This window comes from Monodon monoceros, unplaced genomic scaffold, assembly GCF_005190385.1.
Source record: "Monodon monoceros isolate NGI ecotype Baffin Bay Population unplaced genomic scaffold, NGI_Narwhal_1 Super_Scaffold_22, whole genome shotgun sequence".
Classification (NCBI taxonomy): Eukaryota; Metazoa; Chordata; class Mammalia; order Artiodactyla; family Monodontidae; genus Monodon; species Monodon monoceros.
The window spans coordinates 55,918,615-55,940,023 of record NW_021703779.1 but is presented as its reverse complement, the minus strand read 5'-3'; the positions used below and the strand labels follow the sequence as shown (position 1 = coordinate 55,940,023).

General features: G+C 41.9%; 1 protein-coding gene across 1 annotated transcript in view; it reads right to left on the bottom strand.

Annotated features, from left to right (window-relative positions):
* Positions 1–21,409, bottom strand: part of AR (androgen receptor) — a 162,978-nt gene that overhangs the window by 3,271 nt on the left and 138,298 nt on the right. Inside the window, exons 4-5 of the mRNA XM_029240565.1 lie at positions 9,000–9,287; positions 3,013–3,157 (exon numbers count right to left, since the gene is read on the bottom strand). Of these exons, the coding sequence (XP_029096398.1) occupies positions 3,013–3,157; positions 9,000–9,287 (433 nt within the window). The remainder of the gene's footprint in view (positions 1–3,012; positions 3,158–8,999; positions 9,288–21,409) is intronic.

Below are 21,409 nucleotides of genomic sequence, written 5' to 3'. Positions count from 1 at the left end.
AGAGAGACAAAGAGGAGAGGGAGAGAGAGAAATTGATTTTATATCTTGTGGAGAAAGGAAAGGGAATTTGACACTCACTTAAGTGGTGAGGAAAAAGCCCTCCCAGATTGGGTCTGAAGCCTGTGGTTTGACATTTTGGTCCCCAAACCACTAGCCTTGTTCACAGGTTGAGCAGACCTGGTACTGGCTGGGTGGAAGCTCAGCACCCTATCTCAGAGAGATCTTGGATGGCCTAGAGAAAGAGGGAAAGGAAGGGGCAGATAGTGTAGAAATATTCAATGCAGGCTGGAACCCAACTGGAAAAATGAAGCATTTAGATAGTATCACAAGTCAACTGACCAAAACAATGCTGCTCCAAGCTCTTTTTCCCTAAGGAATTTTTAAGTAAGATTTGCTGAGCCTTAGGGCATGGCCTTGCTCTGGTCTGTCTGTGCTTCCAAGCCTCTGTTGATGACAACACTGCAGTATTTTTACCATTGAAATTGTAATCCTGACATGAAGGATTGCTCTAATACTGCTGCAGACCCCAGGAACAGAGAAGGTGTAGAAAGGAGGGGAGAAAGGCAAGGGAAGGAATTCAAAGGGGAAAGGAATAAGACCTGAGGAGGAAAGAAAGGAATAGAGTGCAGAAGGTAGAAAGCAAGGGGCAGGAATGGAATTCAGGAGGTGAGCAGAAGTAGGTGGGATTAAAAGAGAATGGAGAAGTGGGGAGACGAACATTGGAAATAAATGATAGAGCACAGTGCCTGGCACATAGTAATTGCTCAAAAAATGATATGTTGGAAAGTGCCATTATGATGCTATTCACTATTCTACAGATGAGGAGAATAAGTCTCAGAGAAGTTCAGTAATTTACCCAAGGTCACACAGCTAGGGCTCAGGTCCATTACCCTCACAAACTGTGTTCTCCACAAAGAGAGGAGGAGAAAAGAAGAAAGCAGGGTTGATGACAGGGTTTGGTGTCAGAGAGGTCAGCAAATGGGTTGGCCCAGAGTCCCTGTCTTTTTCTTTGGACCTCCGTTTCCCCATTGGTACCTTGAGGAGGCTAGCAGCAACTGGTGGCTTTTAACTGGAGAGGTACTGCTCCCTTAGTGGGTGCTAGAAATGTGTGGAGGCAGTTTGGGCTGTCACAGTGACTAGGATCCTATTTGGTATTTAGTGGGCAGGTACCAGGGCAGTTAAACACATTCCAATATGCAGGAATGTGCTAAAAGATGAAAAACCATTCCTCGGAAAATGTCAACAGCATCCCTGTTAAGAAACATTGGTTTAGATGATTCTAGGGACTTTAAGAGCTCTAACATGGGGGGTTCCTATAAGAGGAAGGGGGTCTGCTGTTTCAGGAGCCCTGGGGCTTGATATAGGACCCTGACTCTGTGGGGAATCCTGTGGTGCCTTTTGATGAGGTACATGGAAGTGGACCAGATAGCTGAGGTAGGGTGCCACATATTTACACAGATGTGGAAAAGGAAATGAAGATTTAGAAAATAGCCAATTATCACCTTGCAAAGGTTCAAAGGTCTTCAGGCTCTGGATGGGGAGGGTAGTGCAGGTGCCCAGTAGTTGATTTAATCGCTGGAGGGCAGCAAGAGGGTGGGTTGAGAGATGAACAGGAAGAGGGCTTTTTAAGGCCTGCTCCAGAAGATGGCATCATAGGTAACTCTTTGGAGATCTGGAAACCACAAAGCAGGTTGTGCCAAAAGCTCAATGGTTATTCTTAGCTTCTGGCTACCAGGGCTGACTGGGTTGGAAGAGGGCAGCTGGGGACGCTTATTTTCCCCCATATGGCACTGCTGTACTGGAAGGAACCACTGGCCTGTAGATTTTATTTTAAGGCTCTTCTGGGTTAAAGGGCTAAAGGGGAGGGAAGGTCAATTCCTTCCTGACCAAAGGGATTCTCTGTGGTGAGACTAGCTCAAAGTTCTTGGGAAGATTTTTTCTGGCCAGCTCCATTCACAATGCCACAAGGGACCTCAAAGAGCAGACACAGAACAGATTATCATTGTTAGGAAAAGAGAGTATTGGAAAGGTACTTCTTTTTTATTTCTTGCCCATTATGGGACAGACATTTCACATCCATTAGCTCCTATTTTAGTTGTCATAACAAAACCATTTAAGAAAGATTTATTTTATTAACAGATTAGGAAACTGCGGATCAGGGAAGGTAAGGGTCTTACCCAAAGACAATGATGTAGGAAATAACAGAATAGAGGTTTCAGTTGAGGAAAGTACAATTTTAAAACCTGAGCTCTTGGCCAAATTCATGAAGGGTAAATAGAGCTGGTGGCAGGGCAAGCATTTATTAAAACTGTTTTTAAGAGAAGGGAAGTGGCTGGGCCAAGGTCACATGGCCAGAAAATGGTGGAGCTGCACTTCCTCATCACTTACCATCAGGAGGCAGTATAAGAGCTAAGAGTTACAGAGCCATACTTCGAATTCTGTTGCCAACATGCACTAGCTGTTTGACGTTGTTGGGTAAGTCACTTTATTTTGTTGAACCTAATTTTCCCCATCCATTAAAAAATTTTTTTAAAGGGGAAATCAAGTTCTCATGAGTGCTCAATGAGAAAGGATTAGGAAAATATCTAGTATGGTCCTGGCACAAAGGAGTTTCTCAACAAATGGTGACTGGCAGTAGCTTTTGATGGTAGCATAAGGGACCAAAGGAACTTCAGCCCTCACAACTAGAGTCTCTCTGTTCACTCCCTATGTTGCTCAGAGTGAAGAAAAAGCATCCTGACATGAGGGTCTGAGATAAGGTAAAAGCAGGTCAGAAGCACTGCCAAATTACCAGGATTGAGTCTTGATTGGGAAAAGCGACAGCCTTCGCCTGTTCCCTCCTACCAATTGGCCTTTCAGCCAGGCAAAGCCACCTCAGATTGAGCAGGCTGGCTGGGCTTCTACTGCCTCACCTAAAGGTCAAATGAACCAACTCTCACCATTACTTACATTACCATCATCACCACCAACGAGGTCTGTGTTTATGTGAGTTCTGGACCCATAAGCACTTACTCATTGAAAACCAGGTCAGGGGCAAAGTAGAGCATCCTGGAGTTGACATTGGTGAAGGACCGCCAGCCCATGGCAAACACCATAAGCCCCATCCAGGAGTACTGAATGATTGCCATCTGGTCGTCCACGTGCAAGTTGCGGAAGCCTGGAGATAGGGCAGAGGCAGTGGTCAGACTGAGCACTGATGGGCTGAGTGAAGTCTGGGACTCTGCTGGGCTGAGAATTTCTGGCACTTGGGCTGCCCTTGAGGAGCCCCAGGGGCCATCAATGCTGGGGAGCAGGAGGAGAACAAACTATATGGTGGGGATAACACTCCTTGCACTCCCTACTTCATTGAGCTGCTCAAAAGAAACAGGCAAAAAGTGCACTGTCCATTGGAAGAGAATAATAATCTAACACTTACTGACTGCTTACAATGAATTAACTCTTTTCTAAGCATGTTACTTATATTAATTCATTTATTCCTCACAAGAATCCAATAAAGTGTATACTATTATTGTTCCCATTCTGTGAATCAATAAAAGTGAGTCACAGAAGGGTTGAAGAACTTGTCCAAGATCATAAGGCTAGTAATTGGCAGATCAAGTTCCAAAGCCAGTTTGATTCCAAAGCCTTGATCTTCAGAAAGGCTCACTGCCTTTCCAAAGACACAGTGTAATAATCATTTCTCTCACATGAACAGCACTTTTCACTTTACAAAGCTCTTTTCTAGCTATAATCGTGTTTGTACCTTCTAACAACCCTGGGAAAGGGATACTATTACATATCAGCATATGGTGGAATGCCTTTGACAGCCATGCCTTCTCCACACCACCTTCAGCTTCCATCTCTTTTCTCTGACCCTTTTCCTGCCTCCCACTTCTCTCTATTTTTTTCTATTCAATAAATACCTGGCCCTGCTAGTTTCCTACTCTACTGCCATTCCTGCCTACTGCCATTATTATACACAAACAGGCCCTTTATGACCTGCTTTCTTAGACTAATTTCTTACCATTTGCCTTCTCATAATTTAGGTTCTAGCTATTCTGAAAAACCCACAGTTTGCTGAACATACACACACACACACACACACACACACACATCATGCCTCTAAATCTCTGCCATCTCTGCACAGGCAGCTGCCTTTCCCTAGAATGCATTGTTCCCTCCCCAGGCTTTCCATCTGATAAACACCTACTCATCTTTCAAGTCTTCACTGAAAGGCTACCTCCTCTGTGATGCCTCTTCCAACTCATCCAGACAGAAGATCTAGTGATTCTTCTCTTACCATCTTGCTGAATCCGTCCAATTATAGCACTCATTACACTGTACTGGAATTTATCTATGCACATATCTGTCTCCTCTGTGAGACTTAGAACTTCTTGAAGACAGGGACCATTCCCTTCTTATTCATCTTTTCCTCTCTAGTATATAACACAGTTCAGATATTTGAGTAGGCGTTTGAGAAATATTAATTAGACTTAGGATTCTCATTATTTTCATTTTATAAAATGAGAATTATAGATGATCTCCAAATTACCTCCCTTAAGCTCAGAGAACAGAGGCTCCCAGATGCTGCCTCCGCATAGGTAGAACAGATATGGCTATGCTCTCCTGGAGGTTTCCAAATAGTTGGATACTTAAAGCATCACTTCAGAGCTCATCCCCTACCAGTGCCTCATTTATCTTCTCCCTAACAGATCCAGAATTATCTGAAATTTTGTCTTACTTACCTTATTAGGAATGCTTACATGAATTTGTATAATGCTTCTAACTTTCCTGATGATGGCCTCATTTAACCCTCACAATTACCCTAGAGTGTGGGCAATGTGACACTTATTTTGTCAACAAGGAATCTGAGGGCCAGAGAAGTTAACTGACTTCCCCAAGCTCATACAGTCTGTATGTGGCTGAAATGGGACTAGAACCCAGGTGTTCTAATTCTCTTCTTCAGTGCTTCTCCCATACTACTGCTGAACAACACAGCTCAAGAACTACCAAGGTCATGAGTTTTTTCTTAGCCATAGGCTCAGGTCTGAAGTCTACACTATCTAGACACATTGTTCTGTTTGGTTGGTTCTTGCCACACACACCCCCTATTTACCCTTTTTTCCTTTAGGTCCCAAGCCTACCAGACATCAGGATGCTAGAGTTCCTCACATCACCACCTTTGACTGCAATCTTAGCTCCCAGGCGTGTGCCTCACATCTTCACAGGAGCTAGTCTGCTAACAGACTAGCTGGAGCCTCAGACCCCAGAGTATTTCCTGCCTGAATCCCTTCTGTAGCACAGAATACCTGGGACTGATTCTTTCCAGTAGGAGACAAAAAGCCAGGGTCAAGCATGGAACATCAAAGAATCTCTTTGGGAGGGGCCCGGGAGCTTGAACCCTGAACCCTTGGGGTGGGAGGCAATGGGAATCAAGGAAAGCCTTGGTTGGTGAGTGTGTGAATATGAGGGTGCATGGGGGGATGAGGATTAAACTGTACAAATACCAAGGAAGCCGTCAATACTGATGATTTTTCCCTCCCTGAGATGCCAGAGAACTAACAAAGAGGAGAAAAAGGGAAAGCTTAGTTTGGCTGTAATACTAATTAACAGTCCTTAGTGAGAGCTGCTTAGAACTCAAGCTTAATTACTGTATATGCATCAACAACATAGCTGCTTCAAAGGCTGGGCATTAGAGAACAGAGTTAGGTATTGTAATCAGATTAGACCTATAGGAAAATTAGCCCGCTAATGCCCATCCTTTGAAGCAGCCTGCTCAGATAGTACGGCTATCAAGGGATGACTTGAGGAAACAGTAGTTCCAGTCTACAGGTTTCCTTCAACATATATTCATTCACTCAACACCTATTTGGCGCTGCATTAGGCTGTTTTGGAGAAACAGAGAGAAGTCATGGTTTCAGGTTATGAAACACACAAAACAGGTTAGGGAGCAGAGGCTAACCTGAGATTCTGTTTTCTCACTAGAATCCAATCAACATCATTTCTTAGCAATATCCAGTAGAAACCTATAGTCTCATGTCTAGTCTGGAAGAACATACCCAAAGAAAGGTCAATTAGGAAATATTTGCTGCTTTATTGCACCTGACAGCTAAGGTCCTCAAAGAAGACAATTCATCTTTGGGACCCATGAATGAGCTTCTAGGAAAAACTAGTGGCAGCTTAAAATGATTTTAGTGGTTTAGCACTCAAGCTTGATAATAATGACCCACCATTTACAGAGCATCTTCTATGTTTCAGCTATTATACTAGATGCTCTTTATACCTAATTTCTGTGTTGATAACAATCTGCAAGGTAGCAATTGTTCTACCATCTCTACAAATGAGGAAACAAGTACTGCAGACATGTGATTTGCTCAAAGTCACACAACTAGTGTATAGCTAAGATTCCAAGCCAGATACATCTGATTATAAATATACTGTGTACATACAGTCTACTCACCCTCCCTCAATAGTTATCATTTACTAGGGTACCAGGTGCTGTAGTAGGCAATTTACATATATCATCACTATCACAGAAAACTTCACAACAAAATTGATCTGAGTAGGTACTTAGCACAGTGCCTCTCAAAGGACAGGAACTCAATGTGTTCAATGAGCAAATAACTTGAATTGGTAGGTGATTATTGATAATATGAATAACAGTTCTACTGAATGTGGTACTTGGCTTTCTTTTGAAGCTATTCTTTAAATTACTCAGGGTCAGAGATCATTTCCTTAGACAAGCTAGATGGTGAACTGATATTAACTTGCAGACTTGTTAATGTAAGGAAAGGGCTTCCAACCCTGGAGGTTAGGCTGAGGAAATCCAGTGGCTCCCAGTTATACAAATTGTGCCATAATGCTTTGCACCAGGTTATTGTTAAGACCATCAAACTAGAACTCAGAGGGTGTGAGCCCAAGCTCTGGCTGCATTTGTTAAGTGACCAAATGGAACAAGTTAATTAACCTCTCTGAACCTTATCATTTGAAATGGGAGTGAAAGTCCTTATGATTCATAGGACTGCTATGAGGATTAAGTGGAATCATATATAAGAAAAGGTTCTATCCTATAAAATGAGACACTAAGGTGTCTGGCAACTGCTTGGAAAGATTAAACTGAATCTCTGTTAGACACATGACATCAAGACACCCAGCTGAATAAGTGATAAGAATTAAAGCAACTTTTTCTTTTCTTCCTTTTTTTTTTGTATTTTTTTCTTCCCTGTGTGAACTCTCTGCTTTTGGTACAGTGTATATGCAGCCAGAGTCCTTGGGCCTTCTTCCCAGGGATCTAATTGGCTAGTCAACCTCAGCTTTCCAAGCTAGGAAGGTGTTAGGGACAATCTGGTAGCTGTAACTGGGCCTTGTGAGTTGGAAAGACAAAAAGGGGGCTTGACAGTCAACATGCAATGTCTTCCAAGGCAGCAAGTCCACATTATGACCCAACTGGCCTTGGATAAAGTCTTGGTCCCTCACTGTAAAGCCCGAGGCTAGAGAACTACAGTGGTACTACACAGACTATGAGTAGAGTTGGATGAGGAGGGGATTTGGAGTTAGGAGGGGACGTGGGCTCAAGTTCTGGCCCTGATACCTTCTGAATGTGCAACTGTGGGCAAGCACATCACCTCTCAGAGCGTCAGTGTATTTATCTATAAAACAGGGAAAAGAATCCCTACTTTACAGAATTCTTATGAGGATCAAATGAAGTACTACATATGAAACTTCTCTGTTCACCATAAATTCACATCTGATTGACAGTTATTATTAAATGGCAGGTTAATCTTTGACTCCACAAGGAGAGGTTTGGTTGTTGATGTTTCAAAAGAATCTTTCAGTCATGGAAGTTTAGGATTAAGAGAACCCTTAAAGAGTTTATGTTTCTCTTGTTTCCAAACTGTGTTCCCTGGAGCCCTAAGATTCTGCAAGAGTGATCTGAGGCTTCTCTAGGGGTAGTGAGGGAGAGGCACTGGCTTTAAATCAACCAGCTCCACTTGGATCTGTATACCATGTTTTTGAGAAATAAAGAGTTTGGCTGCTAAAGGAACGTTTGTGAATCGTTGGACAGAGGATCTCTGGGGCTTCTTTAAGCTCCAATATTTTAATAATCAGACCTTTCCAAACAACAGATGGCCAAGAGAGGAAGTGAATTCCCCATCACTGGAGGTATCCATGCAGAAGTTAGAAAAACACTTCATATTTCTTTCACTATCACCTAATGTTTCCTTCCACTATGATGATGCTAAGGTAGTTTATTTTATTTCTTTTTTCTTTTTTCTTTTTTGGTCGCATGGCACAGCTTGTGGGATCTTAGTTCCCTGACCAGGGATCGAACCCATACCCCAAGCAGTGAAAGCATGGAGTCCTAACCACTGGACTGCCAGGGAATTCCTTAAGGTAGTTTAAAGAGCACCAAGAGTTCCTTGAAGTAAAACTGGAAAACCATCAATTTAGTCCAAACCACTTTTCACACATTGTACAGATGGAAAAACTGAGACCCAGAAAGGGAAGGGATCACATAATGAGTTACCAGCAGAGCTATGACTAGAACCTAACTGTTTTGACTCCCAACCCCATGTTCCTTCTATCATACCATATTATAAGAGTTCCCATGGTATGGGTTCCAAGTAATATTAAAGACAGAATATCAGTTAGGCTCAAGATTATCTTTGGGGTGAACCTGTGTGTGTACATATAGAAGAGCATCTTAAGGCATTTAAGGGTATATCTATGTGATCCATGATTATGGGAACATTTGCTGACTAAATCTGTGGGTTGAACATAGAAACATGGTTGCTGTGTGCTGTTGTGAGGCATGTGGGATACTCAAAAATGTTGCTTTTCTCCTTGATTTCTGAGTTTCCTTATTTTTAATGTAGGAATTTCTACCAATCTCTTCCCTCACAAGGTTATGGTGAGGATTGCATGAGTTAATGGATGGGAAGCAAACAGGCATGGTGCTTGGCCCAAAGGAGTCTTCACTAAATATGACCTCCCACATTCCATGCCCCCACTTTCCTTACCAGGCAAGGCCTTGGCCCACTTGACCACGTGTACAAGCTGTCTTTCACCCAGTTCATTGAGGCTAGAGAGTAAAGCTGCAAAGGAGTCAGGTTGGTTGTTGTCATGTCCAGCACACACCACACCTGGTTCAATGGCTTCCAGGACATTCAGAAAGATGGGCTGACACTCATAGCCTTCAATATGTGACACTGTCAGCTTCTGGGCTGACTCCTCAGTGGGGCTGGTGGCACTGGAAGTCTCCCCTTCCTCCTGTAGTTTCAGATTCCCAAGTTTCTTCAGCTTCCGGGCTATTGGGAAAGAAGGGAAACTTGGATTTATTATCAGTGGCCAAAAACACACAGCACAGCTACCCTGTTAGAAAAGCTGTTTGAGCTAAGAAAACAAGGATGTTCATTCTCCCTAGTCACAGACTCTAAACTCCTTAAGGACAAGTGCTCAGTTTAAACACTGGTTAAATGAATGATTCATCATTCTAAATTCCTCCTAACTCAAACTTTCATATCTTGCTTTCTCTGTGATCCTCTTGCCAGACAGACCTAGTATATCCTTGGATTGGACTCTGCCTAAATGCAGCCTCCAGTATTCATACCTTGGATCTTCAATTAAATCATTTACTAATATATTCATGACTCACTCATTCATTCATTCAACAGACATCCATTGTTAGGCCTTTGCTTTTGGGTGGCGAAAAGAACATAGGCCCTAACCCAATTTGGTAGAGGAGAAATAAACACCCGCTAACAATTCTAACAATTAGAAAATGTCAAACTGGTGAATGTTACAACAGGAGTATTAACAAAAGAGGAAAAACAACAATCTCTCTGCATAGGTGGGGTCAGGAAATGTTTATGGTGATATACGACCTGGACCTCGAAGAATAGTGAGGATTTCACCAGGCAGAGAGGAATGGAAAGGGCATAAACAAAAGCACTGAGTGTTTAGGGGTAAAAGAGACCAGTGTGGCTGGAGTGTATATTGTATATGTGGGGAGACTGGCTATTTATGAGGTTGAAAACAAAGGTGGGGTTTGACTTTAAAGGAGCATGTATATCATATTAAGAAATTTGGGCTTTATCACAGAGATGATAGGCAAATATGGAATGTTTTAAATCAAGGGAATGTTGTACTTGTGTCTATGTCTATCATGTCTAGCAAACTGCTAGGGAAGGAGACTAGAAAGTCAGATCTGTTGGAGAAGGACTAGACTTATCATCCCACTTTGGGGTCAATGAATGGGAATTTTCTGGTGTTGCAGCATTTCTCACTTCAACTACAATAGTCCCAGGTATTGTCAGACATTTACACTCATAGTTGAACATACACTGTAACACATATATTGATTTTCATCTTTAGTAAAGGGGAGAGAGAGAAGCTGAAGTCTGAAATCCCCAATTGTATCAAAGAAATAACAGAATGTCCCTACCTTTATAATCTGCCTGTAAAACAGGAACCATCCATTAAAAATGATGATAGAAATAACATTATTTAAAAAAACAAGAATAATCTAAAACTCAAACCTTATGAACCATCCTCCCCCTGTGCTCTCATACACACAATGTACAGGTCCTTGGGCATCCTGATGTTTACTTTGTGCTATTTTCCTTAGCATTTATATTGGCAGAAATATAAATAATTGAAAAGGTCATAACTCTGAGATCTAGCATAGGCAGTTGCACTGGGACAGACCATAAACCACTTTATCTCTAATCCCTTTAAAATAATAATAAAATTTAAAAGGTATAAAACAAAGAGAGAAGCTGATTGCTCAATTTTAATGGATAAATACAACAAAACCTGTTGCTGATCTGTTTCTGGCTCCTGCAAAAAATGATACTTATCTGGAACTGACTCTCAGCTCTAATTAGAAAAATAAGTCTTGCAATGCAAACTCCAATCATAGTACAACTCAGTAAATCAATGAAAGAATGAATCACATGTTTGGATCAACAACCAGGGTAGAGGAGAAGAAAATAGAGGGTTTGGTGGTGCAAGAAAAGCCCAGAGAAGAACTCAGGGTAAAATAACAAGGAAGCCTGGAAAATCAACACAGAGTTCAAGATGACCTTGTCCAACAATCATTTCTGCAAGGTTTGGGCACAGTCAGTAATGAGATATGCACACCCACTGTCAACTCCCACCTCCCATCAAGGGCACAAGCTGGAGGTATGGGCAGGACTAAGCTCATCTTGTCCCAGAGCTACTGGCCTGGCCCCTAAAATTTTTTGTCATCTGGGGAACCCATTGCTGACATGGGCTCAAGTAGGCAGCTCCACAGACTGACAGTGACTTCTGGATCTGCTCCCCTGGTACAGGTTCTAGAGGTAGACATTCTCTTCCCCATCACTGGTACTTTCTGACCTTGGGCTCAGAAGTTGCCAGGCCATGTAGTCCCCCTTTCAGCCTGGGAGAAGACAGATATAATTAGCCTTATGCCTGAGGGAACTAAGAGATATAAGGTTAAATATTTTTTCTGAGCCTTCTATATACTTCACTTCATAAACATATTATATCACTTAATTCCACAATGATCTTAGGAGGTGAGGAATATTTCCTATCTCTGTTTTGCAAGTGAGTAAACTGAGGTAACACAGCTATCAAGAAACAGAACCTAAAAATCTTAACTTAGTCTGACTATAAAGCCAATGCTCTTTCTACTATATCATACTGCATCCCCAAGGAGTCTGAAGCCCTAAACCCTACTTCTAGCCTAATAGAGTTGAGGAGTAGGGCTAGGGTTATATTCTCCCTGTCTTCCACCCTCACCCGTGACTCTAAACTTCAGTAACTAGCATCAAATCCAGAAAGGAAAAGGCAGAAGCTATGAGACTCCTCTAGTCATTTGCCCAAAGTAGAAATAGGTTTGGGGAACTACAGTGGCTTAGAGATTCATAGCATGATGAAATAGGAAGGGTCATTAGAACTCATCACATCCAGGGGGTTCACAGAATTAATATACCTTCATTGTCTACACAAATAATACAGTGTGTGTGTGTGTGTGTGTGTGTGTGTGTGTGTGTGTGCATGTGTGTTTATAGGAGAATGGTGGGAACTCTGGTGAACTGAAGTGAATGCTTTACCACCTTCTTGCCCCTGCAATGCATGTGCACATAACACACACACATATACATACTCCTAGAAGGCGTTCATGTAATATTTTAAATTTTTCCTAAAACTCATCTGTATCCCAAAGTTGAATTCAGGCCTTAGCCATTATTTTGGGACTTCTGTTGTTAATCCAACATTTCAAGTCAAGGATGGAGAGCCTGAGGTCAGAGTGAGTGTGGTCACCTACTGGCAGAGCAGAGACTACAACCAGGCTCTTATTCCTAATCCAGAATTCCCTGTACCATACCAGCTCTTTTTCTGAGTAAGTAAGTCATTTCTACTCTATCTCAGTACCTGCCTCTCTGAATTCAAGATTTGCACTGTCCAACACAAGAGCCACTAGACACATGTGGCTACTTAAATTTAAATTAATTAAAATTAAATAAAATTAAAAATATAATTCTTTAGTCTCACTAGCCACAGTTCAAGTGCACAAAAGGCACACGTGGCTTATGGCTGCTACAATGGACAGTACAGTTACAGAGCATATCCTTCATCTCACAAAGTTCTATGGAATACTGTTGTGAATCTAGACTGTTCTCTGGGGCAGCTGTCCCATTTGTCATGCCCTACTCATGCTATTGATTAAAAAACAAATCCAAATGAATTTTATATAGAAGAATCCATGGGCTTTTCAAAAAGGTGGAACGACACAGAGAGGAATTGGTGCTGGTGCAATCAGCGAGGTATGCTCTGTCACCTTGACTCTCCCACCAATGACTCAGATCTCAGTGGGCTGATGACTTGTGGACCTAAGCAAACTCATTACAAGCAAGATCAATATGTGCAGAGACTGTGGGGAGAATCCATCAACCTAAAATAATTCCCCTTTTCTGCATAGTGCTAATGAAAACTTGGCTGGTATTTTCATATCCTCCTCCTCTAGACCTATATGGCATCTGCTTGAGAAAGAGAATCCGCATTCCCACTTGCCTCCAGGACCTGGGTAACCTGCTGTCCCTGCGGCCACGGTGGCCCAAGCTGCACCAGGTGTTCTGGGCTCTCTGCCTGAAGAGGGTGACTGTACTGAACATAATTGAAATCAGATTCCATTCATTCTGCCGGGGGATCCTCTGTTCTCTCTGTGCAGCAGAGGCCAGCATGTTGCTAGACGACTTGGAATGCTGGACAATGAGGCTTGCTAGTCTCAGCTGTTACTCAATGCCCAAGGCCTTGTTTTCATCCATGAAGGCCGCCCCCACACCCCTCCTGTCTCCTGCACCTGAGCCCCAGAATCATACCTAACTCTTTCATGTGAGGTACAGGCTTGTCAGGCCCCTGTGTTACCGCAGAGACCCATTGGTTTGCTCAAATTGAGTGATGAAGCCAGGATAAAGGGGACAGTAAAGGTTGATAGTTCTAATGGTGTGTGAGTTGCTTTGCATTTCATCACTGTCTTTCAATCGCAGGTCAAAGCAGTGACAAGAAAGGGACATTGGCAAGGCACATCCTTGTCTGTACCTGATCTTTAGGGGAAGAGAGCCCTTGAAAACATGCCTGGATCCTGCTGCCTGGACCTTATAGGGAGCTGACTTTTCAGCATAGTGGCATTAGACCCCTATGAGGGCTGTCTCTACAGCAACAGAGAAAGATTTTTCCAATCAGGTTCAATGGTACATCCCTCAGGAGAAGTAGATGTGATTAATCTGTAGCTTCTATAGCCACTATGACCATTAGGCACTATTCCAGCCTCATTCTTTGCTACCTCAAGACAGAGGTTTTCTCATCCTTGGGCAGGGGAGAGGCAAGGTGCGTTAAGTTTACAAAGTCTTAGAAAATTCAAGTTCCTCTCCCCAAGGTCAAGGATGTTTCTCTTCCTTGAATCTCACCATGGAGTTTGAAGGATAAAAGAATCATTTCCTGTGCTAGGTATACTTGATGGCCACCAATATTCCCAACCCCTGGTGTACACATACCTTCTTCCAGTTATTTAGTCAAGCACCAATATAGGTGCTCTTGTAAAAGGATTAGGTAGATGTAATTAAGGTCACAAGTCAGTTGAATTTTGAGGGTCGTTATCCTTGATGGGCCTGACCTAATCAGATAAGACTTAAAAGGGACTGGACTCTTTCTGGAAAGGTATTCATGGAATCAGGAGGATTCAATATAAGGAACATTCTCTGTTGCAGGCTTTGAAAGTGGAGGTGTACACATGGCAAGGAATGAGGGTGGCCTCTGGGAGCTAAGAGCAGCCTCTGACAGACAGCCAGAAAGGAAACAGAAACCTTAATCCTACGACTGCAAGGAACTGAATCCTGCGATAATCACATGAGCTCGGACTGTGAGCTCCAGATTAGAACAAAGCCCCTAACCAATAGTTTTATTTCATCCTTGTGAGACACTGAGCTGAGAATCCACTCATGTTGTGTCAGACTTCTGACTTACAGAACTGTGAGCTGATAAATGGGTACTAAATTTGAGGTAATTTGTTATGCAGCAGTGGAAAACTAATACACTTTCCTTACAAAATTGGGGTATAGACAAGATAATAGGCTTTGGAATCAGAAGATCTTGGATTCAAACCCCAGCTCCATCAATTACTAGCTTAATAACTTTGAGCCAATTGCCTAGCTTCTCTGAGATTCTGTTTCCACCTTTATAAAATGGGGAAGCCGCTTCCTGCTTCCTAGGACACTTATGAGAACTAAATGAGAGAGAATGCCTGGCACATAGTGAGCCCTCCAAAATGATTTTCTTCACTCTCCATCCATTCCTAAAGAGTAGAGAGTGACTGGATTACAGGAGACCAAACTCGGACATGGGGAAGAAGGGACAGCAGGATTAACAGAGAACCAGATATGGCAGAGAAGGGAAGGGAAGAGTGACACATTATGAGATGAAAAAAAGTAACTGAGTTTCTTCAGCATATAACTGCCTATAAAACTGAATTCAGGTCTTAAGTGTAATTCTAAATGCTAACTAAACACAAAGGTACATTTGGTGCAGAGCTTCAAATTCTTTGTGAAACCAGACTAGGCTGTACTTATGTGAATGTCTGAAATTATGTGTGTGTGTGCAGGTGCTTATATATTATAATGCTTAAATGTATGGGTCATGAATTTGAATATCTTCACTAGTCAGGCAGATACGCAAATGATCTAAAACAGCCTAGTGAACATAAATAGGGTGGGCTGGGGAACAGGAAAGTGATTGATGCCCTGCCTAGGGGCAGTCTAAGTCTGTTTGTGCTGGACAAACAATTCTGCAAGTCAATTTTGGCCAGTGGAAAACCAATTTGCGGCCTCTGGCTTAAATCATGCCAACCATCTTTTCATCCACTAGGATTAGAGTCAGGGGATCTCATTGTACAAATTTAGGTTTAGATATTCAGAGGAACACTGGATTAAGATCCAGGGGAGCTCACTGTATGATCTCCAGAACATCCTTTTCCTTCTTTTGCTCTTAGTTTCTTGATATATGTACAAAGGGTAGTAGTTAACAGCAAAAAGTCTGGAGTCAGACTGTCTCAGTGTTAAGCCTGGCTGTATTGCTCACTAGCTGTGTGACTCTGGGCAAGACTTAGCCTCTCTGTACCTCAATTTCCTCATATATAAATCGGTGATAACATTAGCACCTAACTAATAAGGTTGTTAAAGAGGAATATAGACACTGTGGTGGTGTCTGAGAGTAGAGGGAAGATTCTACACCACCAGTAGAACCCTCCAAGACTGTGGCATGGTGACAAATTTCACTGTACTTAAGGAGGCAGAATGAAATGATGACATCAAAGTTCTAAAATGTTATTCACAAGAAAAGGCTTTTTATTATTGGTGGTGGTATTCATATTCTTATGGGATGTCTGACCTTGAACATATCCCTTGATTTCTCCTACACCTCAGTTTTCTCATCTGACCTGACTACTGCATAAGACTATTATTTGGAGAAAGTGAGATGATCTCAATGAAAGTACTCTGAATTCTGTAAAGGTGTATATCAATGGGCAGGCTATGACATTTTCCAAGAATGAATCTCTAGCTAGAAAACATTCTGAAAAACTGCTTAGGGTGGCAACCTATAAGAAATATTGTCTTCCATCTTGGTCAACTGGTCTCAAGTCAAAGATTGAGGGCCAAACTGACAGGTTCAAGAATCCTAAGATAATTATAGGATCTACCTCACAGAGTTGTAACTTTACCTAACAGAATACATGTAACGTGCTTAGCACACAGTAAATTCTGTACGTCAATACATGATGCCTCTTACTCTTTCTTGCTAGTTGCTAAACCCCACATTGCTCCACGTCATTCCCTTTATCTCAAGCAGCTGAATTTCTCTCTGAAAAAGCTAACTGATGAAACAGGGAGATCAGCTTGGTGCTTTGTGACCACCTAGAGGGGTAGGATAGGGAGGGTGGGAGGGAGACACAAGAGGGAGGGGACATGGGGATATATGTATACATAGAGATGATTCACTTTGTTATACAGCAGAAACTAACACAACATTGTAAAGCAACTATACTCCAATAAAGATGTTATAAAAGAAAAAAAAGAAACATACAGAGTTTCCACAGGGATTTAAATCAATTAGGGGAGAGAATCAAATCAGAAGTTTCCCCAGACATCAATCTAGTACAGTAGTGGAGCCCCAAGGATTTTAAAGGGCCCTGAGAAGAGGCAAAGTAGGCCTGAGCATGTGGCTCCAATAAACCCGCCTTCTTTCAAAGTGGTGCTCTATTCCCTATCTTCATTTGGGACTCTGCAACAGATTTTGTTTGAAGAAAAGATTCCATTGCCAAGAAAATGTTTGAAAGCCCCAGATATTGTCTATTTCTTCCTTTCCCATTGAAACAAATCCCTATTATAAAGATGAGCAGACTGAAGGCCAAAGCTAAGTCTTGCTCAAGGTCACACAGCTAGATAGTAGCAAAGCAGGAACTAGAACCAGGTATCCTGACTTCTAGGGTAGTACTCTTTCAATTTTATCAGGTAGGGTAGCATGTTAGTGGGGAGAAGGGTCAGCTGGAAATGAGTGGGGAAGAATTAGGACAAGGATAAGAGACAGGGAACAGAGCCAGTTCTTGGCAGCCATGGAGTGAGAGATTAGTAGGGGTGCATCCAAGTGTAAGTGTACACAAATAAGTGTAGGCCAAATTCTCTCAGGCAATAAGGTTTCTTGGTCCTTCCTCCCATGCCCCCATTCTCCTCACTGTCCCAATTCTGAGTCATAGGAATAGCCAGGGAAAAGAATATTGAATTTTATCTTTCAAGGTTTATGTTGGACTATTTAGTCTAATGGTTTTTAGTTCATGGAGGAGTAAACGTAATTAATAATAGAATGATATGCAGTGCTGCATATGCTTGCCAAAGCACAGGACCTGGCAGAAACTATTTCCAAGTCTCCTCTCTCTGACTACTGAGCCAGAAGAAAGAGGTTCACTGTCCAGATGCCATCCTGGGTGAGGGGCACAAGGTCATTTCCAAAAACCTGCTCATGTGAAATTGCAGAGCCTGGAAATGGTTTCGCATATGAGGCTTTTCTACTGGAAAAAGTAACTACGTGAATTTAGAGCATACATGCTTTTACAATTACATTTAAACTGACATTAAAAACAAATGTGAAACAGTCCAAGCCGAACAGGTCAGCATGACCTGGAAAGCAAACGAGAGAAAAAAAAAAAAAAAAAAGCGAAAAAGAAAAAAAGGCCCAATGTTAACAGCATTAGTCCTGTCAGTCTGTTGTAAATAAGAAAATACCATTGGTGTATTAACGGCTTTATTAAAGGAAAATTCACTAGCAGAAATATGCAACATTCAAACAAATAGAAAGCAGTTAAAAAATAAACCACATTAGCCTTTCAATTCACATTAGGGAACCTCTTGTTGGCCTGGAGATTAAAATTCTGCCCCAAGGAGGGGGAAACTCCCTTCCCTCCTTGAAGTCCTTCCTTGGCTTTTCTCCAGAATGTTGCTGAGTCAGGGGAAGGAGAAAGAAGTGTGTGCGTGTGTGTGTATGTGTGTGTGTGTGTATGTGTGTGTGTGCGCGTGTAGATGGAGAGAGGAGAAGGAAGAGGGTGGAAAATGCAGGTCCCAGGCAAGGCTGGAAGAGTGCTTCTGACCCTCATACCTGTCTGCCCCTGGCCTCAAAGACTGCACATCCACCAGAAGGAAACTAGTTTCGATATGGAGGCTCTGAGGCAGAGACAGAGCATAGCAAGGTATTACAAACTCTAAGGACCTCTCCTCTTACATCAATGCAAATTTTGAGGCTGGCTTGGGAGAAAAATAAGGCTTCATACTTGCTGGAGAAGCAAGTGTATGGTGTGAGTGAAAAGTGTGGGGCACTAAAGCTAGAAGAGGTAAAGTCTTATCTACTTTCCTCCATCATCTTAACTTTAATAGAAAACAAGAGAGTAGGCGCTGGTTCTTGGATTTTGCCTTCCTCCTGCTTTATGAAAAGTTCAAGTGTGTGTGTGTTCCTAAAAGCAGAGTCACATTAACTTTGGGAATAGGGAGAAAAGAAATGTCTGACTGTAGTCTCCTGGTCTGTTTGAAGAGAGAGGCTGGCTGGCTTCTTGGGGGTGTTTCTCCAGGAAAAACAGAAATCTGGTCTTTGTTTACTGAATTTCTGTGGATCAGCTACTACCTTCAGCTCAATGATAGAGCCTGAGGTTAAGATCTAGTTCCTTGGCAGTGGTCCAGCAAAATGGAGGTAAGAGGAAACTCATGAATTGCCTAATAACCAAGTGAAAATGCCACAGGAGCCTCAGATAGGCACAGTGGCTTCTTGTTCAAGGTAGCACTTTGAGTCCTATTAGCAAAGCTTCTTCCCAGCAGCAGCACACTGTGGAAAGCAAGTAACTGAGCCAGAGCTTCACTGCATCCACTTGAGTCAGTGCCTGATGCTATCATATACAATCAAAAACAATCAAAGGGCACTCTGTTAATGCCAAGTCATATTATAGAAAACAACAATCATGATGCTCATGACTACATGAATTGGTAACTCTATTATTTAGTCCTCACAATATCCCTGTGAGGTAGGGAAACACCATCAGTCCCACTGGGAGGAGTCATCAACTAAGAGAGTAGCCCCCAGTCCCAACATTAGAGTATCTGTTGAGGAGCAAAGGCTTAAGCCCCTAAGCTTCAGATTCCAGGTGTTTCCTGCTATCCACTAGAGCCCTCTAGAACCCTCAGTTTGGATGAGGCAGGTCAGCCTTTCTTCAGTGTCTGGTCATTTTGAGATGCTTGCAGTATCCAACCTGGATTTTTTCTAATATGAAACAGCGACACTGGTGAACATAGCAACTTAACGACGGGCTAGCACCTAGCAGGCCCCATAATCAGATACTTGAGTCAGATCCTCTGACATAGGAGGCAGCATGCAAAGTTGGGGAGAATGAGTGACTGCCATTTTGGACTGGGGGTTTCCTTGTCTCCCTACCTACCCATAATACAGAAGTGAGACTGGGAAATGGAAAATTCTTTACTTGGAGTTTTGCGGGTTTTTTCCACTTTCTTTTCTGCTTTATTGACGAATATACTAAAGAGTTTACATGTGTTTGTTATGTGCCTCTTGCTACGTAGCGGGCAAGAATTAAGTGGTGGTGGTGGTTGGGCAGAGAGGATGTGGAGGAAGGGAAGGGAGATGAAATTTAAAGGTCTCATTATAGCCACTCAGAGGCCAACAAAGACTCCTTATACAGTTTTCTGAATTTCTTGCAGCTGCCAAACAATCCCATAATATTACAAACATTATTACTCAGCTTGGAGATGGGAATGCTTCGAAATTAATGTCTGTGTGCCTAACAGCTCACTAATCAAAGCTTCCATGCCTCATTTTCCACCCTGGTGAGAGTCCTCATTCTCTTCCAGTTTCACTGTGGCCAGCATGATACACCACACTGTGCAGGCCCAGGCTGGTGACCTTCTGTCTTGGTCAAGATCCAGATTTTCTTTTTAGTTCCAAATGTCAGTCCAAGTTTTCTGCAGGTGATTTCTTCAGGATTGGTGCTTACATTATTTTAAGTGCTGACTGCTAGAAGTCTGAAATGTCCCTCAACAATCAATTTTCACTTCAGCCACAGAACCACTGGTCCAATGGGGTATTAAACAGGAGAAAGAAATACATTTCTATGCCTGGGTTAAGAGATCTAAAAAGTGTAGCAAGAATTAAATGGACTGAAGAGAATGGAACTTGATTCCAAAAGAGATGATCTAAAGTAGTGATGCCATTTGCAGTTTACTTCCTAGATATCTGTTGCCATGGAAATATTATCAATAATAGATAATTTGAAGGCTCTACTGGTTTCTGGGTGGTTGTGTATTTCCCCCTTAGTTCTACTTCATACAAACATGATCCCAAAGGATGTACAAAAGTCTCTAAAAAAGCATCTTTCTCAGGTAAATTGTCTATGTATAAGTTCAGGACAATAGGAAAATATTCTAAACACTTTTGTTGATCCAATTCTCCAATTTGTAACTACAAGTGGCACTCTTCTTAAATCAAAAGTAAAATGTTTTCATACAAACCATTATGTTATCAGTTCATATGAAACTTTTTTTCTGAATTTTTATATTTGGAAAATACTTGCCTTTGTATATATGACCTATTGTGGGCTGTGTACTCTTAGCTTTCTGCATACTACTTTCAAAAAACATTGCCTGTGACATCATTTTACTCTCTCAAAAGCACCTCAGGGAATCTGGAGCACTCACAGCGAAAGTAAACAACAATAAAATCTTTCTGCTGCTATTACACTTTAAAAACTCAAGGATTTTAAGTGGAAATTTTATAAGTTAGATACTTATTCAAGAACCAGATATGTGGTATCATCAATTTTGATGATCAGAGAAAATTATTTACCTCTACCATAGTTCTCTAAAAACAAATATTCAGAGACAGACTACAGCATATATGTGCTGTACCAAATAATTTGGTTTGGAGGAAATAAGAGATACGGTCTCTCATCTCTCCATATACAAGTTCACTTGAGAACTACAGTTAGAGAGAAGTATACCTTTTTCTCTCCAATGTCACCAAATATATATGTAACCAATTGGAGGATGGCAATATTGACCCTGGAGGACAGATTGCAAGGGTTAATTTAGGGGAAATTCAGAGACCAGAGAACCAAGGAACCAGTACCATAATCCACACTCCTATAGCAGAAAGAATAGGCTCCATTAGTGACTGGGAGCGAACAGACCAATTTTCATCCAAAAAGGGAGATACAGTGATATTTACTGTGTGCCTACTATGTACCAGTTTCTTTACAAATTTACCACCATTCTGTAAGGAAAATTTTATTATTCCCATAGTGTAGTTGGAAAACTGAGTTGGGGAAACTGAGGCTCAGAGCCAT